At 41.3% G+C, this 13,962-nt stretch overlaps 1 protein-coding gene across 2 annotated transcripts in view; it reads right to left on the reverse strand.

Annotated features, from left to right (window-relative positions):
- TRDN (triadin) overlaps window positions 1–13,962 on the reverse strand; it is a 119,326-nt gene that overhangs the window by 17,285 nt on the left and 88,079 nt on the right. For both annotated transcript variants that reach the window (XM_037894715.2, XM_007056294.3), the window contains 2 exons: window positions 11,871–11,927; window positions 2,348–2,407 (listed from right to left, as the gene is read on the reverse strand). In XM_037894715.2, the coding sequence (XP_037750643.1) occupies window positions 2,348–2,407; window positions 11,871–11,927 (117 nt within the window). The remainder of the gene's footprint in view (window positions 1–2,347; window positions 2,408–11,870; window positions 11,928–13,962) is intronic.

Raw genomic sequence — 13,962 nt, forward strand, 5'->3', positions numbered from 1 at the left:
TGATAATTCTATTCTTAAACCTGATACTGAAGTTAGGCTTACTGGCCTATAATGGCCAGGATCACCTCTGGAGCCTTTTTAAAAAAAATTGGCGTCACATTGGCTATCCTCCAGTCATCTGGTACAGAAGCTGATTTAAATGATAGGTTACATACCACAGTTAGTAGTTCTACAATTTCAGATTTGAGTTCCTTCAGAACTCTTGGGCAGGGGCTGCAGGTTTGTAGAAATTTTCGTGGTGCTCAGAATACGCAGAGCCTGCACCCCTAAACTCTGCCCCCTCACCTGCCTAAGGCTCTGGGAGGGAGTTTGGGTTGGGGGGAGGAGGTCTGGGTTGCAGGCCCTGAGTGGGGGCAGGATATTGGGGTGCAGGAGGGGTGCAGGCTCTGGGAGGGAGTTTGGATGCAGAAGGCGTGAGAGGTTGGGCTCCAGGAGGGAGTTTGGGTGGGGAAGGGGGTCTAGGGTGCAGGCTCTGGGATGAAGTTTGACTGCTGGGTGCAGGGTCTGGGCTGGTGCAGGGGGTGAGGGGTGCAGCCTCCGCGCTCTGCTACCCCCGGACACTGCCCTTGCAGCTTCCCTTTGGCTACAGGTAGGCTTGGAGCAGGGAGCAGTGCACGTAGACCCAGACCCACCCCACCCAGGGGCCACAGCGATGGGCTGGTAGCCACGTGAACCTAACAGGCAGGAAGCCACTCAGCTCCACTGCGCTGCCGGTGGTGGTGGTGGTGGGGGCCCGGGCCATTTTAAATCGCTCGGGGATGCGCAGGGTGGAGTGCCCGGGGCGGAAGGTCGGACCAAGGGAGAGACACGGCCTCAAATATTGCTGGAGCCAAGCCCGGGCCAGGAATATTCCTTGTGCCCAGGCACCACGGGCCCATAGAACTCACTGCCTATGCTCTTGGGTGAATACCATCTGATCCTGGTGACCTATTACGGTTTAGTTTATTAATTTATTTCAAAACCTCCTCTAATGACACCTCAGTCTAGGACAGTTCCTCAGATTTGTCACCTAAAAAGAATGGCTCAGGTTTGGGAATCTCCCTCACATCCTCAGCTGTGAAGACTGATGCAAATAATTGGTTTAATTTCTCCACAATGGCTTTATTGTCTTTGAGTGCTCCTTTAGCACTTCAATCGTCCGGTGGTCCCATTGGCTGTTTAGCAAGCTTCCTGCTTCTCCTGTACTTAAAAATTTTTTTGCTATTACTTTTTTGAGTCTTTGGCTAGCTGTTCTTCAAATTATTTTTTGGCCTTCCTAATTATATTTTTTACACTTCATTTGCCAGAGTTTATGCTCCTTTCTATTTTCCTCAATAGAATTTAACTTCCACTTTTTAAAGGATGCCTTTTTGCCTCTCACTGCTTCTTTTACTTTGTTGTTTAGCCACAGTGGCACTTTTTTGGTTCTCTTACTATGTTTTTTAATTTGGGGTATACAATTAAGTTGAGCCTCTATTATGGTGTCTTTAAAAGTTTCCATGCAGCTTGCAGGGATTTCACTTTTGGCACTGTACCTTTAATTTCTGTTTCACTAACTTCCTCATTTCCATATAGTTCCACTTTCTGAAATTAAATGCTACTGTGGTGGGCTGTGATGGTGTTTTCCACACCACAGGGATGTTAAATTTAATTATATTATGGTCACTATTATCAAGTGGTTCAGCTACATTCACCTCTTGGACCAGATCCTGTGCTCCACTTAGGACTAAATTAAGAATTGCCTCTCCTCTTGTGGGTTCCAGGACAAGCTGCTCTAAGAAGCATTCGTTTAAGGTGTCAAGAAACTTTATCTCTCCATCCCGTCCTGAGGTCACATGTACCCAACCAATATGGGGATAGTTGAAATCCCCCATTATTATTGAGTTTTTAATTTCATAGCCTCTCTAATCTCCCTGAGCATTTCACAGTCACTATCACCATCCTGGTCAGGTGGTTGGTAGTATATCCCTACTGCTATATTCTATAAGTTTAAAAAACAACATAAAGCATCCATCAATCCATCAGCATTCATACTGCACTCCCCATCAGTACCCGGCCTGGGCTGGGCAAGCTAATGATCTAACCAGTAGATCAAATTCAGTGATGAGTCCTGGTCATGTGCCACCTGAGAAATGTTGCACATATGATAAGAAGAAGACGATCTCAGCCTTTATGTTCAATAAAACCATATAGATAGCTGATATATCCAAAAGTCCTTTAAAATCTCCACTCTCCATACAGTCATCCTTCATTATACTTCCTCCCTCCACGAAAACAAATGGCCTTTGCCCTGAACATCAACAGATGAGGCTATTTTGGACCAAAGAGGAGCCAGAATGAATGCCAATCTCAAGCTCTGGACACCTACCTTTTGGCTGTTCTTTCCGTTCAATCTTTTCTTGTTTTTCAGGTTTCTCTTTGTGAATTACTAGAAATACAAAATAGCGACATAGTCATCTCTGTTACATACGCCACAAATCTAACTATTCCTTCAAAATGATAAAGGGAAAGTATTTGCAAGATACACTAATGGATTTCAGCTCTGAATCACAGATGCTAGCTTCTCATATATAACAGCAATCTTTCTTAAATGTTCCTATTTGCTTACATGTACAACAGAAATATGGATCTTTTTTTCTAACAAATGAGCCTGTTTATGCTTGTGAAAATTGTTGGATCGTGTATCTGCACCGTAACTGACTATTCAGCTTAATCTCATTTGCAGGATTTGGTTTTGCTCCATTGCATAAGCATGCTGCTCTCGGATCCCAATGTGGGAAACTATTTTGACAGGAGCACTTTCTATTCTTAACAGAAAATGGCTCACACATTGCCTTCCAAGCTGTTCTTTATTTTTGGATGTTACTTCAACCAAAAAGACGGATTAGCAAGGGTACACGTCTGTAATAAGAACATAACATCAGAAGAATAGCTGTTTAAAACACAGTTAGCTGCACATACTGCCTTTAGCAGAGAGACTTGATGCCTGTAGATAGCCAGCTGCTGACCCACAAGAGTTTGGATGTCACAGTATCCCAGCTCATAAAGAACTGCATGTAAAAATGCCCACCACCACAAAACCCCCATGAAGGACTAAGTTGGTGGCATTTCATGGAAAAAGGAAGAGACATTTTCTCTCCTCACCTCAATTTTCTGGCAAAAACTAAAATAGAGTCATGCCAAGTGGATGACTTGTCACTTTTGCATGCATATACAGCAACGTTCCTGCCCTGCTCTACTCACAATTATTTTTTTAGCAAATTTTACTTTATCAGAGGTGCTAAGAAGCAGCACAAATGACATGATTTTCTTTTTTAAATATTTCTTCCTAAAATCATGACTCAGTACGTATTTCGTTAAACCAAATGTTTGTTGCAAATGTTCCCTAATTTCATCATTTCCTCACATGTGAAAATGTTAGCAAATAAAATGTCAATAATAAGCAAACAATTTTTATTACTACTCACTAGTGTAATGGGAAGAAGGAGAGGACTTTTCAAAGCCACCTAAAGGTTTTGGATACCCAATTTACACTATAATGAATGGGAACTGAGGATGGGATCCAACTTTTAGGTGCCCAGAAAAATCACAGGAACAATATCATGATCCACAAAGCGAAGTTAGGCACCTAGGCTCCCTACACAATGAATGAGGAAAGATAAGTGCCTTGGAATGAATCCACAAAAGCCCACACACTAGATGGGGAGCCACCTAAGCTAACAATGGGAGCAGCTGTCAAGAGGGGTGTGTCCTAAATCCTATTCCTCTTTGGGAGACAGCCCCTAAATTTGGGCTGCAGGGAAGTGTCTATTTCTGCTTAGTGAACAGGAACCTCCTGGACTCAGGCAGCTTAGGAGCCTCTTGCAGGAATGAGGAAAGGTGGTGGTGATGCAGCTGCTGCCATCCACCTTATAACTTTTAGCCCAATGACTAGAGCACTTGCTTGGGAAGTGGAAGCTCGAGGTTCAATTCCTCTGTCTGCCAGAGGTGGGAGACCCCTGTTTAAATCCTAAGGAGAGTTCTCTAACCACTGAGCTATGAGGAGGCTCCACAGCAAACTGTCCCAATCTCTTATGCTGAAGCTGCTCCACTGTGGATGTGAATTAATAATAAAAGTGGCTGGAGCAGGGAGACAAGACCCTGGATCTTCCATCTCCCAGGTGGATGCCTAACCCCTGAGTCATTCTCACTCTCTCTCTGGCCCAATAACTATTTAAGTATTTATCCATAGTGAAACAGTCATTTGGGCCAGAGAGAGAGAGAGAACAAGCAAAAGAACAACTCTGTAGTCCAGTGGTTAGGGAAAAAGCTTTCACAAGGGAGATGGAGGGATTCCCCACATCAGACTATCCAATAGTTCACAAGTTAGAGCACTCTTCTGAGATGTGGGAATTGAACCCACATCTATCACATCCCAAGCAAGCATCTACTCACTATGTTAAAAGTTTTTAAAGGTGGGCACTGGCACCTCCTCCTCCAGCCAGATTTTGAATGGGACCCAATCCAGTAGGCAACCTCTGAGCACAGCTACCAGACTGGGCCCCGTATGTGACTTAGGCAGACCAATGCCCATCTTTCTTCAGAGGGGGAAATCACTCTGAGGCTTAGTGAGGAGATATACATCCAGACACCTATAGGGAGGCAGCAGGGCACGCGCCTAGAGGCAGAAACATAGGTGTCTAGGGAACTTTTATCCTAAAAACTTAGGTGCCAAGTGAGTTTAGGTGCCTAGTGGGTTTGGCAAGAGTTCTGTGGAACGCAGTGGATCCAAAACTGAGACTTAGATGCCTATGTCTGGGGTTGAAGTGCTAAAGTGTCTTGATGGATCTGGGCCGGGGTGTCCAAATCCCTTACGTGGCTTTGAAAACCACATAAGTAATGTACTCTCACAGGCTTTGGGGATTCAGTGTGTGTTTTAGGATGCTCAGTCGTGTAACAAGAAAAAGTAAGGTGGTGTCCCCTGTCGTTACCCCTTTTGGCAGGGGTAAGGATGTTGAAGCAGTAACAGGACTACATGCTCTTGCATGATGGTTGCATGTGAAAAAAGCAGCAAATTCAATTAAGGTGCACAACTTTTCATAGAGCTGTGCTGCCAGCTTTTGAGAGAAAGTCAGCACAATTCTGCTACTGACAGCTTTCCTACTGGTTGTTCATCCTCTGTGATGCATGAGCTTTTTTCATTTGATGACACTCCTTGTAAATGCTAGAAAGAATAGCTGAACTATGTAGACAGGGTGATGACCATTCATGTGCTTTTTTAGCCATCAATGAAATGGCTGCACATGACCTATTAAGACTACTTAAGGTGTCATACATGTATATAGGAGACAAATCATCCTTCACAAAGGCCCCTTTCACTCCACTTCCCTATGGCATCTCCCTATTTCATGTTTTGGCATCAGAGACCAAAATGAACCTTGAAAGAGACATGCTGAGTACAAAGACACAAATTATGCAGAGAGGGCCTGTTTCTCATTTACACTAAGGCCCATGTACACCCTCATGGTACGCTGCATAAAGGGGCCTTAAAGTAGTTATGAATGTAATTTGTGCCCATTTTAAAATCCTTTTGCATTACCAGAGCGGTATAAAGTGACCTTAGCATAAATGAAAAATATGTATGCTTCTGTAGGCCGCAAGGTAAATGGGGGGAGTGCAGACAAATTGGCTCCTTTGTGAGGGATTAAAAGTAGTTTGATGAAGCTGGGCACGTAGCCTGGAATGTGGATAAGCATTGTGGAAGGCTGGCATAAGCATAATTTGTTGGTTTTTTTACAGTAAGCTGAAGGACTGTTCTAATTAGTCTGAGAGTCTTATCCTCCGTGCTGGTATCACAGTAGCCTCAGAATATGGTAATCTCAGTTTGTAGAGTTTAGCATTACCTCATATGGAGACGGTCAGAGCTATGACTTCAGGCAACAAATTTATCTGGGAAGGGCAGGTGTTGCTAAAATTAAAGTGATCACATTCCAGGGCTGTGGTGATGAGGCATTTTTGACTCCTCAATCACAATGAAGGTCTGCAGCAGTCAGGCCACCTGACTCCACTGAGGCCTTTTGATCTAATACATTTAAATGTCACATTTTCATAAATTAAACAAATTAAAATAAACTCATTGCTTTTTATGGAATCTCTCATGTTCAACTTTAGAAGGGAGCCCTCAAAGCCATATTACATACAATACCTCAATTTCTACAGACCTGGAGGCCTGGATGGGTAGGTGCCACATTTTTTCACCACTAGCAGGAGTCAGACTAGAATAATGTGAGTATCCTTCTCTTCTAGCATGCTTAAATCATCCACTTAACAAAGCTCTCAGTCTCAGTCTGACCAGGGCTGGGCAGGTGCTAAAATCAAGATTGAGTCTTTGCATAGCAATGCAGTTATGCTACTGGGAGACACATCTGGATTTATATACAGCACTTCTGTATACAAAATTAAATGCCAGGTTTAAGGTTGCCTGTGCAACCTTAATTTGGCCTGCTTGTGCCTAGGGATTATGATATAGCCCTGGATCTAAAAAGGGACTTAGGTATTGTGTGACATGTAGCACCTAGAAAAATGACTGGACTTCACAAAGCTTGAGTTAGGTGCCCAGGCTCCATATAGAATGCATGGGGAGAGCTAGTCATTTAAGAATGGGATCCACAAAGACCAGTGAGCTAGGCAGCTTCCTGCCTATGCTAGCCAATAGCAGATGCCGATGAGAGGGTTGTGTCCTAAACTCTGCCCTCTCTGGGAGTAAGGCACCTAAATCCAAACTGCAAGGAGGTGTCTAACTATGCTTGGGATCCACAACTAGGAACCCTCTCCTGGATTTACACAGCTAAGCCATTTTTTGCAAGAAAGACCAGAGGAAGAGGTGGTGATGGTGCTACGGCTTCCCTCATAGCTTTTAGTCCAGTGGTTAGAGCACTCAGCTGAGATGTGTGAGATCCAGGTTCGATTCTCGTTACGTCTGACAAGGAGAAAAGATTCAAACAGGGGTCTCCCACTTCTCAGGCCTAACCACCGAGCTATGGGACAGTCTTGTATAAGTGTCTCTCAATCTCTCTTGTTGAATCTGGTCCACTTTTGATAAATACTTAAACAGTCATTGGGCCAACAAAAGAGACTGACTCTGTAGCGTGGGGGTTTGGGCACCCACATGGGAGAGCCAGGGTCCAATTCCTCTACTCCAATGACTATTTAAGTATTTATCCAGACTGGAGCAACTTCAACTGGGGGTTGAGAGAGAGAGAGAGAGAGACTTTACTAAGCTCTGTGAGATTCAACACCATTGTTTTTCTTTTTGCTGTTCCCTGACTTGCTCACCTTCCAACTTCTGCCACAAAGGAGGTCCCACAGACAGTCTCCTTCATTACACATCCCTGATTCATTCCCTGAGCACCATCTGTCCTGTGTACTGAATTCTTGACTTTGCAACTTTAACATTCCTTTCATGTAGTGTTTGGTAATAGCTTATGAACAATAGATATAGGCCCAAAACAGAAACACTGAGCAGGTCCCACAAAACTTTGGGAAGATTACTGATCCAGATATGTTTCAGCAATCCTGATTCGCATTCAGGATCATCTCTACAATAAACGTACATTAGGACCCCCAAATCTAAACACTTCTGCCAAGAAATGTGCTCCCTAGCTGGGGAGGTAGGTTGGCTGCCACAGAGCTGTGGAACTTGGAAACCCAGAGAGCCCTGTTTCTCAAGCTCCCCACCAGCCTGGCTGCCGAGAAGCTGCAGAGCTCAGGGAGGCAGGTTGATGAGCTGCGAGGAAACCAGGCTGTCTGGCCAGCCAGCCTGTCTGGTTTCCATCAAATGTTTTTTAAAAGATTTTCGATCAGCTCTAACATTAAGGTTGCAAAGTCAAACCCTCGGCAGTTAAAAAAAGCCAGCATTAAGCCTTACTGTACAGCCTTAACTAAACTCCTTTGTGCATGTGCCATTATCATATGGTCTTCAATTATATGATCACATCCTTTTTTGGGGAGGAGGTGAGGACAAGATCCCTAACTCATCCAGTGCACAATACATTCCAAAAATTAAGAAGCAAAAGCAAAACTAGTTCTGCTGCATTGGCACAAATTGTGATTTCCCATAGTTTGGGCAAATCTGGCTGATTTCCATGTGAATAGAAGAAAAAGCACTTCTTTTATTTTCCTCCTGACAAATTTCAAATCCCAAACCATGGAGCTGTTGGAGCTGTTGAGAAAAACAGCTGGAATGTGTTTTTAATAATACTGACAACATTTCCTCTGTCCCTAGTCTCATTTTTTGAAATTGCTTAACCATTTTTGATGAAACTTTAAAAGAAAATGTAGACTGGGGCAGAGAGCAAGCATGGAAAATTTCATCCTGAATGGTTAAAGTGTGGCAAACTTATAAGAAATTGAGCACAGGAGCTTATAATGGAAAGTGTTAAGACTCCTTAACTATATACTATTCTAAGCATTGCTACCCACTTCGCCGACAATAAAAAACAGATGTGAGGGGCACATTTCTGATATTTTCCAAAACACTAATCATCTGATAGTATATTTAATCTGCACCAAATGAAAAAAAAAGTGCAGGGAGTCAAATTTAGTCTGCTCACTTAAAAAGTTGGAGAGAGTGTTGGGTAACATTTCTGTGCCCAAAATGAGCAAGGGAAAAAAGAGATTAAGGAGGTATTAATTCCATATCTTAGCAAAGTAAAAATAGTTCTCAGCTCAGTAAGACTTAGAGTGATGAGTGTAGTACAGATGAAGAAGAGAATGTTTGCTCCAATTAACTGAATTAGGGCTTGTCTACACAGGGACATCCAGGAAATGCTGAATTAACTAAAGCTGTGAAGTTAAAGCACATTAAACCTCTGTGTGGACACTCCCATTCAGAAGTAAAGCAGCCTTAGTTCATTATAGCTTCTTTCTTCAAGATTACAATATAGTGAACTAAGGCCACTATACTTCTGAATGAGAAGGTGCACACAAGGGTTTAATGTGCTTTAATTTACATGTTTTAACTTCAACACCTTTAGTTAATTCATCTTAACATTCCTGAGTGTGTCTGTGTTGACAAGCCCTCTAATGAAGCTTAAAATTAGATTTGTGCGAAAGTCACATTGAATGTGAAAGCCACTTGAACTGAGACTTGGGCTTGAGGACAGATTCATTTGTGAACCGCAGTGTATTCTTAACAAAAGTTTATGAATTTACAGTCTTGGATTTTGTAGCTGTGCATACAACTTCAGAACCTCTCTCTCTCCTCCCTTTTTAAATTAAAGTGAGAGCCCTCTTGCTCCTTTCCCTTGGGATACCTCCAACAGATGTTCAAGTGGAGCTGGTTGCCAACTCCTAGCATGTTATTATTCGGAGGGTTGCCAAGTTACGGCTGATGTCTTCTCCTCAGTCCTAACATATCATCTTATGAAGAGGGTAAAAATTCCATTGTCATCATAGGAAGCGAGAATAAAGAAAGACCCCCTTCTCGGACTTGGCTTTATTTGAGGTAGCCTCATAATCCTTAGCATAATTTCTACTTAAAAAGCAAACATACCCAATGCCTAATATTGTGATTATGAGCTTCCATGTTAAGGATTATTGATGTTCTTTCAATCCCACCCAAGTAGAGCCTGCTGGCAGTGAGAGCAGGAGTTGTCACTGTGCTCCTGCTTCTCTGCTTTGGGAGCCAGAGGGAAAATGGCAACAGCCCATTCTGGTGGATCCTAAAAAAGGCTGATGAGGGAGAGAAAAGCCCTGGTTCCCTTAAAGTCCTTAGGGGATGGGAGTGAAACATCAAGTCCCAGGAAGAAGGTATGGGAGGATGAGAAGTAAGAACATAGAATCATAGGACTGGAAGGGACTTCAAGAGGTCATCTAGTTCAGTCCCCTGCACTCATGGCAGGACTAAGTATTAGTTAGACCATTCCTGACAGGTGTTTATTTAACCTGCTCTTAAAAATCTCCAATGATGGAGATTCCACAACCTTCCTAGGCAATTTATTCCAGTGCTTAACCACCCTGACAGTTAGGAAGTTTTTCCTAATGTCCAACGTAAACCGCCTTTGCTGCAATCTAAGCCCATTGCTTCTTGTCCTATCCTCAGAGGTTAAGAACAATTTTTCTCCCTCCTCCTTGTAACAACCTTTTATGTACTTGAAAACTAAAACTGTTATCATGTCCCCTCTCAATTGTCTCTTTTCCAGACTAAACAGAACCCAGTTTTTTCAATCTTCCCTCATAGGTCATGTTTTCTAGACCTTTAATCATTTTTGTTGCTCTTCTCTGGACTCTCTCCAATTTGTCCACATCTTTCCTGAAATGTGGCACCCAGAACTGGACACAGTTCTGCAGTTGAGGCCTAATCAGCGAGTAAGAACATAAGAACATTTGTTTCCTAAAATAAAGACAGGTTTAGCCTGTGATGTTATCTGGTTTATCTGCATTTGCTATAGTTGCATACTACTACTCTGTGTTCTGCAAAAGAATTCCTCTCTATGAGCCAGGTGTTACCAGGGCACTTACCCAGCTTCTGAGTTTGATGCATTTGAAATTTAGTGAGTTTCCTGTCCATGTCATATAAAAAGATCTTCAGTTTTTGTACACCCATTATTTCATCGCAACTCCAAATCAGAGTTGGATTGAATTATTTTCATAAATCAGAATGGTCTTGTAAAGGAAAACTCTATATGTATGCTCTGAGTATTCTTACTATACAGCCTTTCTCTGATATTTTGAGTTATACCATTCCTAGAGAGTTTGCCCCACAACATGGGTATATTCCATAGAAGGAAAACACAAGCTAATGCTAATTAATAAATACTGTGACATCATTCCTTAAATCACTGTGTTGTTAAGGCACTACTGTCAGAATAAGCGCTTTGTTGGATCTGTTCTCAGATTATTTCCTTTCCTTAAAATACATTTTTCTAAGTACAGTAACTGTATTTTACTTTGCAATTAGTAGTTTCAGAAAAGATTTGAATAAAATGTTTAATTATAGGCAGAGCTAACAGTGTAAGGTTGCCTAATACTTTTCATTATAAGACCCTGTTTTCAGTTGCTTTTGGCTTTCCCAGATTTTAAATATTGGGCTGAAATTTTCCATGCCAAGTGTCTGTTTCGGGCTGAATTTGTTTTTGAAAATTACAGAAAAATTGGTTCAGTTGTTTCAAAAATGAGATTATGGAAAAATATATTTTTTGCCCATAATAAACAATTCTTACAATCATTTTTATTGAGAAGTTGTAATGCCTCCACATGCTTCAGAAGAGAGACTTGAAATTTGGAAGAGAAATTTCCCTAGTATCAGAAAAGTTTTTTTTACTCTCTCCATGAAAATTCACAGAAATTTGGCCAATTTATAAACCTCTGAAAATTGCCACTTGCACATGCTCTGGATAGGTTTGTTAGAGGCCGACAGCAACATTTTCCAAAGATTTCTTTGCACTGAACATGCTCCAGCCTGGGGCTGCAGAATCTGAACAGGACTTTTCTCGCTGCCAGGGAACACTGTGGTGATGGCCGTAAGAACTGAGAGTAGGACAATTGTCTTTCCTGTAACATAGTATAGGATCTTGTCATTAAAAACTGAATTTTAATACATATATAAACAGAGACCAAATCAAGGCTGCCTGGGCAATTTTTATTTTGACAATTTTTAAACTTCTGAGTGCTTGACTATGCAACCCTAATGTTCTTTTAATGTAGGTTTTTATGTAATTATATTTAGAGACAGATGAATAGGTAGACTGGGACCTACTGGGGTCAAGGGGTATGTCTTTATATGTGGCCATACAATGCATAGTTCAATAAGGCCCTGATCCTGATTAGGAACTTCCTGAATGCTCCTGCAATATATTATAATTTTAATAAATATGTTATCTATTACAAACACATATATAAATAGTAATTACCTTTTGGTGCTGGTTTTTCAAGTTTTTCTTGTCTGTCAGGCTTATCTTTACGAATTTCTGGAAAGAACACAATTAATAGTTTATTTATTGGGAGGGGGGAAACTCTCAAATAGCAATAAAGAAAATAAATTATAATAAAAAAAATAAATTATAAAGATATATTAAAGATTCATGGATCTCTAAGCTGTATATTTGGAATCATATGTGATAAAATTCTGGCCATATTCAAAGCATTATTCTCAGTGTGTATTATTGTTTCTATAATTCATAGCTTTTTATTCATTCCTAAGAGTAGAAAAAAAGTATATCCTTGTTTTAAAAAAGATCTTGCCATTAACTATTATGGATTCTACACTGTAAATACCTTGCAAAAGGTCACACTTAATATTAAGTGCCTACAATAAGGATTCAGTTTTAAATATAGTAATACAGTTATCAATTGTTTTGTTTATATGTAAAACTATATAAAAATACATAAAGAGTTATTGAATTTCAATAAAAATGTTCTTACTAAGCATTTATGATTACATTTAATAAACATTGAATAATTACTAAAACTAAATAAACATCTTAGATTGATCAAGACAGACATTTCATGTTAAATATGAATTCCATTCACTTAGGTGTATATTTAAAATTCAAGTTCCTTTGGGGAGAGAATGTAGTTTTTCTGTATTTTGGATAGGCCCGGGACACCATTAACATTGGAATAACAGGTAATAATGCTTAGATTTTATAACATATAATAGAGATAAGTTTCCAGAATTGAGGGTCAGAGCCCATAGCAATGACTAATCATATAATATTATACCATAATGGGCAAACTTTACTGATTAATTTAAATTAACTGATTGCCTGGGACTTGTTTTGATTGAAAGAGTGAAATGCAGTGATAGGAAATTCAAAGAATGCAGCTGTTATCAAAATGTTTAACTGGTCTGTCTTCAAGTAACTTTTAAAAACTGCAATTAATGTTGAATGGTTGATTATGGTATTCTAATTTATACATCCCAATCAGGACAGGCTAGACTACATTTTACCTCACTTTTCTATAATAACTCAATCTACAGATCCTAGAATTATTCCAACACTATCAAATCTTAAAAATCATGGGCAGCTTGTTATTGTACTTGTCTTGCCCACACGAAAACAAACACAAATTCAGAAATACCTCACAACATTACCTTTTGTGTGCTTTACAGTATTTACATTGGAATATCTCCTTCCCCAAAATCGGCATCTTCCACTTTTTTGGATGGCTTGTATAACCCAAATAACATAGCACAGCCCTGTTCCACAGTCTACATCGTAGGTGCTGAGTCTGTGTGTTCTCCAGGGCTCAAACACCCACAGGAAAAAACAGACAGTGCTCTGCAACCACCAGCCACAGGTGTTCAGCAGGGCCCTGGGGCTGGCCGCCGATCAGCTGTTCAGTGGCTGACGGGAGGCACTTGGGGGAGGGTGGAGAGGAACCAGTGGCGGGCGGGTGGGGGGGCCTTGTGGGAGGGGGCTGAGAGCAGCGAGTGAGGGGCAGGCGGGGGAAATCTAGGGGAGGGGGCAGAGCAGGGTAAGAAGAGGCTGAGAGAGGGCGGAGCCTCAGGGAAGGGGTGGAGTGGGGTGGGGCCTCCATCAGGAAAAATAAGAGTCAGCACCTATGGTCTACATAATTTAGAAGTTAACTTATTTAGGAACTGGACTGGAGAATGCTTGTGTAAAACCGACAGACCCTGGTTGTCGGCATGCGGGATCGAACCTGGGACCTCAGTGCATGAGCCTCTACTGCATGAGCTAAAAGCCATTTGGCTCTTAGCTAAGGCTGTAAAGCAGGCTCATTAATCACTCTCTCTCTCAGTGCCACTAGATGGGACAGAACACCACACCCAGGAGGTGTGTGGATTACACTTGCTTGTCTTAATGTTTTAGCAATTGTCTGCTCTCCTGTCAGCCCACAAAATACTGTGCCATTTCTTCTGTAGAAAATTTCATCTGTGACTTTGGTACTATACTAGTGCCATAGGCCTTATACTTGATTTAATCTCATGCATCAAAAATACAATCATGGCAAACAAAGAACATTTATATTATACAGACT

The sequence above is a fragment of the Chelonia mydas genome, chromosome 3, assembly GCF_015237465.2.
Source record: "Chelonia mydas isolate rCheMyd1 chromosome 3, rCheMyd1.pri.v2, whole genome shotgun sequence".
In the NCBI taxonomy this organism is placed as follows: Eukaryota; Metazoa; Chordata; order Testudines; family Cheloniidae; genus Chelonia; species Chelonia mydas.